General features: G+C 30.6%; 1 protein-coding gene across 1 annotated transcript; it reads left to right on the forward strand.

The window, feature by feature from the left end:
• The first annotated feature begins 4,123 nt into the window (after positions 1–4,123).
• On the forward strand, positions 4,124–4,588 carry LOC110718031 (la-related protein 1-like). The gene has a single exon (XM_021896833.1). The coding sequence runs from the start codon at positions 4,124–4,126 to the stop codon at positions 4,586–4,588; it is 465 nt and encodes a 154-aa protein (XP_021752525.1).
• The last annotated feature ends 5,371 nt before the right edge of the window (positions 4,589–9,959 follow it).

Consider the following 9,959-nt stretch of genomic DNA (forward strand, 5'->3'; position numbering starts at 1 on the left):
TTCTTCTGAAGATTGTAATGCTATTAAAGGCCAATCTGTAAAACTGTTATTGGACAATTTATATGACATGAGTTCATATGTAGTACACTGACAAATATTAAGGACTGCATGATGTGATCCACTAATAGTTACATGGATTCTATGTTCAGTCATTAGGTAAGCAATGCTAGTTAGATTCTTGTACTTCAGCTTTGTGAATGTCTCATGCTATGATACTAGTCTTATCTTAAGACTTATGGAACCTATTTTATTGTTAATATAGTGTACAAACATGAAAAGGATTGATCTGCTGATACTGACATTTGGATTTGTCATGTAAAAGCCTGAAATTTTATCAGTTACCTGGTTCAGTTCTGATTTTCATGTTTTGACTTGTTGCATTCTCTTATATGGTAGACTCATAAGAAAGCTAAAGGGTTGTTTGGAGTTCCATTCATTCACTATGAAACTCTTGCGGAGATATACGCAAAAGACAAAGCTACTGGAGATGCAAGTAAGTCGTTTGTTGAAGCTATAGAAGAAATGGATCAAGAGATTGATAAGCAACCATTCAATGTCGAGAGTGATGAAGAAGATGATGTGAATTCTACTCATTCGGACACTTATTCTTCTACAAGTCAATCCGAAAAACGCCCCATGAAGATAGAGGATGATCATATAACTCCTTCAAAAATGGCAAAAGTGAAGGCTTCTACAAGTCATTCTTCCGCAAGTGATTCTACTACTCAATGCGGAAAACGCTCTATAAAGGCGAAGGAGACTAAGGTGAAAGGAAAGAACAAGGTAAATTTGAAGAGTTTGTGTAGGGATGATGATGATGATTTGGTGGCCTCCCTCCATGATGTTTCCAACAATTTTGGGAAGATATTTGAAAATATCAATGTTAATCTCGAGACTATGGCTAGTGCAGGGTGTAAAGCGGAAGAAAGGGAGCAAAGGATGGATGAAAAGGTGAACAAGGTATTGGACGAGGTGATGAAGTTAGATGGAATTTCTCCATCCAAAGCTTTAGAGGTTGCTACTATTCTGATGGCGAAAGAACATAAGCTTTGCATCTTCTATCAAGCACCATTTAATATGAAAAAACAATATGCAATTGATCTTCTTAAAAAGAAGTAGCATTTGGTTGCTGCCATGTCTTTTTTTTTTGTTGAACATTTGCAACTTGAGCAATACAAGTTATGTGTTGGGATTATTCATATGATGATGGACATTTATTAGTCAATGTTTGGATAATTAATGAGTGCCAACTTTGCTTTATATATATATATTTTGTTTTTTTTTAACCGTAAAATATGTAGCATAGACAATATTTTTTATCTAGGTTATTTTTTTTAACCGTAAAATATGTAGCATAGACAATATTGTATTATTTTTTTCTTATTTTTCGTTTCTGTTTGTTATACCAAACAAGAGGAAACGAAATGGTGATAATTATTTTCGTTTCCTTTGATGTACCAAACAACTAGTAAGGGTAACACTATTTGTTACCCTTTCCCCTCCTAATTTATTTCCATTCCATTTCCTATACTAACTCCATACCAAACACCCCCTCATATCCTCCACGATGTTGCCAGTTTGTTAGTCATCTTCAGCTTGGTAACCTACCTTTTCCTTATTTTGATTTTATTATTTCGTCTTATATTATATTTCGTTGACTTAATACTATACATATCAATGTGTCACATTAATGCTTTTTTGTCGTGTGCGAGTGAGAAATTAACGAATTTATAAGATAATTATTTGAATTTATAATTTAATTTATACATATGAAATATTGAAATTTTATTGAAAATAAAACTCTAAACTAAAAATTTATCCTAAAACTAAATCCAAATTTTGTTAAAAATAAAAGTCTAAACTAACTTTTTTATCTTATAAAATCTATCTAAATATATCCAACAATTTTACCCTACATGTCATAATAACATAATAATAATATAACATACTAAACAGACACCAGGAATGACACGTGTCTCTTCCTGGTGCTGTTTTTTCCCTCCAAAACCTCCCTTCCTTTTTAGCAAAAATATTTTATTTTTGGAATATTTGACTATTTATATATTAAAACTATATTAATATTATTCCTAATTTTATATATTATCTTTAAATGATTGTATTCCTTTTAATTTTGTGTTCTATTTACTTAAATTTGTTACACAAGATTTTGAGACCTTTTAATTAAGGGAGAATAAGTTATAATTTAGAAGGTTGAAATATTATGGAAAGTATAAAATAACAGAGCCAAAAATACAATATTAACATTCAAATGTACCATTATATATAGTTGTACAATGGTGGGGTTTAATGGTAAAAAAAAAAAAAAAAAAAAAAAAAAAAACTATTTATTGTGTTGATTTTGAAATCTTATGAACCAATAATAATTGAATAGTTATGAAATATTTGTGGATATCCATTATCCTCCTTGTATCATTCCGGAATATTCTAGATCTATGGTTTATTGTTATCTAAGCAAACCCTAGTTATATTGTATATATATATATATATATCCGTACTCTATGGAATAATAAATTGATCTATTCTCTCTCCATTTCTCATATTTTTCTCCTTATTTTATAACACGTTATCAGCACCATTACTCTAGATTGATTTCAATATCAATTGAAGCATCTCAAACGACAATCAAAGTAACTCCCAACATGCTCTCAAATTTTCCCCAGTATTGCTACCTCTTGATTTCACGAACACCAACCAGAAAGGTAATTTCCCAAACCCCTCTGCCGAAACCACCGTTGCTCTGCCGATACCACCGGTTCTTGTTCGTCGGGCTTGTTTGTACACGTTCTTGCACTTCTAATTTTAAGGTAACTACTACTATCCCTTAGATTAGATTTCACCTAGTTTAGAATGCATGATTTAGGCTTACCTTGTATAAAATCGGTTTTTAATTTGACGAAATTATGGACTGTTTTCCCCCTACCGATTTTACGCGACTTATATGCATCATGAGCCTGCTATCTTCTAGTTTCTTGTCTAATTTTCAAGAATCAAAATCCATGTATAAATTATGATCATTGTAGTTGATAGCTATTTGTGCATTTCGGTTTCGTGGTGTATTTATATCACTTGGATTTGATGATTTCATGGGGTTTATGTGAAACAGGGAGTTGACTTTCATAACTTATAATGATTAAATTAGTTGCTTGAATCTTAGTTTAATTGGGTCATGGTTTTAATTGATATAATTGGTGTTTTATGAAGTATAGAACGGTTTTCGAGGAGTAATTTAGAGTGAGTTGTTGCCTGCAATTTGTGTAAAAATAGCATGGGATTATTACCCTGATATAAAAGTTAATAATCAGATTTCATGTGTTGTGGCGTTGAAAATTTGTAGAAAGGTGTAATCAATTTGATAACAGTTAATTGGCCATGAGTTTTCCTAATTCTTGTTTGTTAATTTGGTTGATTAATAGTTTTCTCTGGGTGTTACTGGTATTGACTCAAATTAGAAGCCTAATTTAGGTGATGGTGGATTTTATTAGTGATTATTACTATATATATATATATATTTCATCTTAGTTCCTAATTTATAATATTGTTTTAAATATCAGTGAATCATGTGAAACCTTGCAAAACTCGAATTTGTTGCTCTTGATATTACTAGAAACAACTATTTGTCTTGGGTGTTAGATGCTGAAATACACTTAGAAGCAAAGGGACTTGGTGATACTATTAAAGAAAACAATACTGCAACAAGCCAAGATAAGGCTAAAGCTATGATATTCCTTCGCCATCACCTTCATGAAGGCCTTAAGACTGAGTACTTGACTGTTAAAGACCCACAAGTCCTTTGGAGTAATCTAAAGAAAAGGTATGACCACCAGAAAACTGTGATATTACCAAAAGCTCGTTATGACTGGTTACATTTAAGATTACAAGACTTTAAGTCTGTGAGTGAATACAATTCAGCCATGTTTAGAATTACATCACAATTGAAATTATGTGGAGAGAAAATCACGGATGCAGAAATGTTAGAAAAAACATACTCTACTTTTCATGCAAACAATGTTGTCCTGCAGAAACAATACCGTGAAAAGGGTTTTACAAAATATTCTGAATTGATATCTTGTCTTCTTGTGGCTGAGCAAATAATGAACTATTAATGAAAAATCATGAATCACGCCCAACTGTCTCTACTCCATTCCCTGAAGCGAATGCGACATCCCATAGTGGGAAAGAGCAAAAGGATAGAGATCACGCCAGCAGTCGTGGTCGAGGCCGTGGTCGAGGTCGTAGTCGCGGCCGCGGACATGGACATGATCGTGGTCGAGGTGGTCATTTTAGAAAATCATACTCTCACCAGAAGTGGGACAATAAAGATGGAAATAAGAATGAGAAGGATAAATATGAAAATATATGCTACCGTTGTGGAGGAAAAGGCCATTGGTCTCGTGTGTGTCGTACACCAAAACATCTAGTAGACCTTTATCAACAATCAATCAAACAGAAAGGAAAGAAAGTGGAAACAAATTTGGTGTACGAGGATGGCGAAGGTGATTTTGATTACGGTGATAAAACTCACCTGGAAGCAGCTGATTTCTTTCCTAATTCTGAAGAAAATAATTGAATAAATTATGATCCATTGGCGAATAAACTCTATTAATTAGCTTGCATTTATTATAGAATTTTATCGTAGTACTATGATTTTATGCTTTATGGGACATTTGTTTTTAGATTTTTTTTTATGTTATCGGATATTTCATTATTATTATTATCAGTCATTTATTAATTTAAGTTATTTGGTTTAGTGAATATTATTTTAGTTCCTTTAATTCTATTACAATATTAATTTGTGAATTTTTAGTATAAAGGTTCATATAATTGGGCAAGAGGAACAAATATGAGTCTTATAAGAATCATTTTACTTTGCTTGATACATGCATTGATAAAAGAATTTATGGCTTAAAAGGTGCAAGAGATTTAAAGGTAGTTGGATTAATTTAATGCCCCCACATGCAAGGATTAGGGGGAGATAGTATTTATACCATTATTTTATGTAATCCTTGCACATAAATAATAAAATATATTGATGGTCAGTTTGATAGATACATTAACTTATATATTAATGTTTTATTTAATAAAAGTGGCCACATGTTAATTAATATATTTCAAATGATACCATCCTGAAAATGGATATGAATAGATTTCATCCCTAAAGCACGCCTAAAGCGTGGTAGCCATAGCCGAGCCCAATAGATTTCGAATATAAGAATCTTCAAACAGAAAAAAAAAAAGCAATTATTGACAATAGCAAATTTGAGGAAGTAATACATTTTGATAGATCTTTATAGAGATTATATTTAGTAAAACGGATATGTATCATGATTATATAGAGTACTCTAGAAGAGTATAGAATTATCCAATAAGCTTAGCATATATCAAGATTATAGTCAAAGCTCCAGCAGAGTATAAAATTTTAGATCAAGTATTAGTTGATTGTCTTGCCAATTATATAAAGAAACACATTTTGGTGTTCTAATATCACATCATATTCATGGTCATGCATAAAGTAATTTAAGCAAAGTGGTCACTAGTGTTGGAATACTGACTAGAGTTCAAATTTAGAGAAGGGACTGGATGTGATAATTAAATTAGGCCATCCGGGTTTAATAATTACCCGTTATAGAAACTTGAAGTTTCATTTGATAATGTGCTGACGCTCTCTCAATGTTGCATATATGAAATGAGTTAAATGGCAAGACATAACATTGAGATTGAGCTATTATGGAATAGTGATTTATAATAATTTGTATTGATGAAAATGTCAAGAGTAATGGGTGACCAGAAGTTCACCAGAATAACAAATATGTTATTGTCAACTATTAGGTGACCAGAATCTCACCAAATACTCTATTTAAATCTTTAAAGATCTCGAAGATGACTACCTAGTAGAATTCCAAGCAAGTGATTTATGCTTGTATAATAATTCTTTTGATTGGGGCTATTATATGTCAGCACATAAGAAATTGGAAAAGAAAGAAAAACGTACAACTGCACGACACATATCTCCCCATTGACATTGATCTCCAGAAGAGAACATATTATGGAATGTGTTACAATAAATACACATGCAATGTAAAGTTAATGAAGAAATGATTCTTCATTGAAATTGTTCTCTAGAAGAGATAAAACTTGTTTAATACAAATCTTCAGAGATAATTATTTTGATTGTGATCCTCCCAATGAAAAGAATTTATTGCAAATTTGTATACTAAGTTGGTATAGAATTAGACGCCCCTATAAATAAGATATTTTACCAACTTAGGGGGAGAAGAAATAGCAAAAGTTGGAAAATCGGAAAATATAATTGATGATCCCTATAAAAGGTAGTTTGAAAAGTTATATGCCAACTTTTGTCTATATATTATCAAGATATGTTGCACATTTATGATTTGATTTGTATTTAGTTATGACTCATGTTGCATGGCGTTGAAGATACTTTTTGGTCATATTATGTGTATACATTGAGATAAAATCTTGCCAATTATATTTGAATTACTACACCTGAAGTGTGGGTTGTATAATTGGTTCCAAAATAAAGATATGATATGTGGCAAGATAGTGCAGTTAACACTTTTAATAGTGTAATAGTATATAAATACCATAGTGTATAAATACCAAAAGGTGGTATAGATATTTGAATTATTACAATAGATGGCTTATGATGTAAGAGAAAAAAATTAATGATGGTACCAATGAAAAATGTATTCAGATATCATTGTCGAAATAGCATGCAAATTACAACTTCACCCTAAGGAATTATATGATGATACCGGTATATGATGGAACCGACAAATAATGCATATGCATGATAGAATGGACTAGTGAATAAGGGATCTGGAATATATGTCCATTTTGATGTTGACATATAATGATCAAAAGTTTATTATGGACCAAAAGTTCAATGAAATATGGATTTTAAATCCACATTGTCCAGTGTCTTGCATTATTTTGAGTCCTATGTATGTTTATATGCATGTATAAGTCATAGGTTAACGGATTGTTCATTGCATATGTCAGTAGTTGTTAGATGCATTACTTATTGTACATTTTCCTTAATATGTTATCATGTTTTATATATCTCATATTGCATGCATTAGTTTATATACAATATTTGTGGTGTATGTGCATGTTCATTCAAAGTATAGTAAAGCATATTTACAACTTTGATGGAAAATTAGAAAGACATATTTATATTCCAACGGGCTTATAATTATGATGAAATTATACATGACGTTGATCTAATATTATTTATAAATCATGTAAGAGAAGTTCCCGAAGAACTTATATGCAACGTATTTATAGCCTTACAAATTTTATATCTTGAATATTGCAATTATTATCAAACTCTTGAAAAGTCTATGTGACTACATCATTGATTTCTCAACCTGAAGTTTGAGCATATGTAAGTTAGTGAGATTTGCTTTTGTATTTGCAAGAGAGCTATCGTGTCAATTATGAAACATTTAGGGATATCAATGGAATACTTATGCGTGAGAATTTTTGCTTATGGTCCAGAAGAACCATGATTAGCGTATCTAAATACATGTGTTATATTACAATTCATATGAAATTGAAGAACGACATCAATAATATCAAGTTTTGTTATCAAATTATTATTAATGAATGTTTGATCAAATAATGATCATCAATTTCTATTATTCCCGACCTCCAAAAGAAGGCCCAATCGCATAAGTTTAACTTTTAAAGTAATTTTATTCAAACAGAGTTTGGAATGATTTAGAGATAAATACATGTATGGTGAAATGAAGACACTGCACATGTTCACTTGAAGACTTGGAGATGCACTTTCAGTTTAGGAGGATCGAAGACCAAGAATGATATTTGACTGCATATTAGAAGATATCCAATCATATTGGATTCATTGTTGCGACACTAGAAGATCTCAGGTTATGTATTCATCAGGGGGAGAAAATACGCGCTGCACTCTTTTTCCCTTGACCATGGTTTTGTCCCACATTGGGTTTTCCTGGTAAGGTTTTTAATGAGGCGGCATCTCGAGCGTATTACGAAGAATGTTGTACTCTTTTTCCTTCATTAGTTTTTTTTTTATCCCACATGGTTTTTCCTAATAAGGTTTTAACGAGGCACACTCTTCGATAATGGACATCCAAGGGGGAGTGTTATGAAATATTTGTGGATATCCATTATCCTCCTTGTATCATTCCGGAATATTCTAGATCTAGGGTTTATTGTTATCTAAGCAAACCCTAGTTATATTGTATATATATATATCCGTACTCTATGGAATAATAAGTTGATCTATTCTCTCTCCATCTCTCATATTTTTCTCCTTATTTTATAACATGAATTAGTTTTTTGTTAAATATTTCTGTAATAATTTACCAACTTATAACTTTTTTCCTTCAAAAAATCTATTAACTATTACTAAAACAGGTCATGCTTACATCAATCATTTTAGAATTTGGACATATGTTAGGCTATCATTAAAAAAAATATGAATACAATATATGATGTCAGCTTTAATTTTTTATTTTTTTTAAAAACTATTCTACTTAGCTTATTTTTTGGAAGTATATTGTATATTTTTTTACTAAATTAATAAAACGTCATACGACATCTACATTGTATAGTTTTATTGGGAATAACATGCATCATTAATGTAATATAATGTATACTATTTTTAAATATTTTTAACACAACTAATCAACAATAAATTATTTTTCCCTCAATTGTAGTTTTAATAATTTTTACCTTATTATTTCATCTTTTTTATATGCATTACATTTTTGTTATTCTACATGAGTTGCCTCATTTTTATATTATATCACAAATAAATTATGGGAAAAAGGATTATTATTACCGTGCACCGCACGGGCTCTAATCTGGTACTAATAATTAATTTGTGGCCTACACTTGGCAAAAAGTTAAAACGCCAAATGTCGTTGTCTCGTGGTCTGGCTAAAAATTTAGCTTTATATATTAGTTATATAATTTGAGTCATGTCTATACATACAAGTCAAAATCAGAATCTTCGCAGTAATTTTGTTTCATACTTAGGTTATACATTTTATTTAGTTATGTTTATTGATGCATAAGTAAGTAATCGTATAAAACTTTGATATTTGAAAAATAGACAGATGAAAGTATGAAACTAATAAAACTCACATGACCGTGTCCTTCTTAACACTTAATCATACACAAAGGTCTCGTTTGGTTGACGTGATAATTAAATTTTCGTAGGAAACTGCATTTCATGAATTTTATTTTTTAAGAAATCATAAAAAGTTATTTACCTAATGAAGGAATTTCCAAAACTTGTTTGCTTGCATGGTTGGCAATGTGGGAATTTAAAAATCCCTTCAATTTCTATTGACCAATGACGGCTTGGTAATTACCTTCTCATGTGTTTTGGCATGAATTTCCACATCCTTTTTTTTTTTTTTGTGCATGTCAACCAAACAAGTATCCAACTTATGAAATTCGAAAAATTTTCATTTCCCCTATTTTACACTGTCAAGTAAACATGGCCAAAGTTAAAGTAAGTTATGTGAATAGTGTCCAAAGTCAAAGTAAGTTATGTTAGTGTTTGAAGTCAAAATGTATCAACTAAAATGAAACCGATTTTTTTTTTTTTTAAACTGGACAAATATGTTATTTAAATTTGTACTTGGTATTCTTTTTAAGATGGACCATATTATTTTGGTTACTCATATGAATTACTCCATTTGTTTCTTTTCTAAAGTAACGTTTGATTTTATTTACAAGTATTAAGCAAGATGTTTTGGAAGTAGGTAAAATGAAAATATTTGTTTTGGAGGTAAATAAAGGTTTTGATAAATGGAAATATATTTGCTTTTAGGTAAATATGAATAGTTGCTTTGGGATTATGAAATATTTTGGTAAATGAGAATAGTTGCATGAAAGTTAGGTAATTATAAGAGTACTCCGTAACC

The sequence above is a fragment of the Chenopodium quinoa genome, unplaced genomic scaffold, assembly GCF_001683475.1.
Source record: "Chenopodium quinoa cultivar QQ74 unplaced genomic scaffold, ASM168347v1, whole genome shotgun sequence".
NCBI lineage: Eukaryota > Viridiplantae > Streptophyta > Magnoliopsida > Caryophyllales > Amaranthaceae > Chenopodium > Chenopodium quinoa.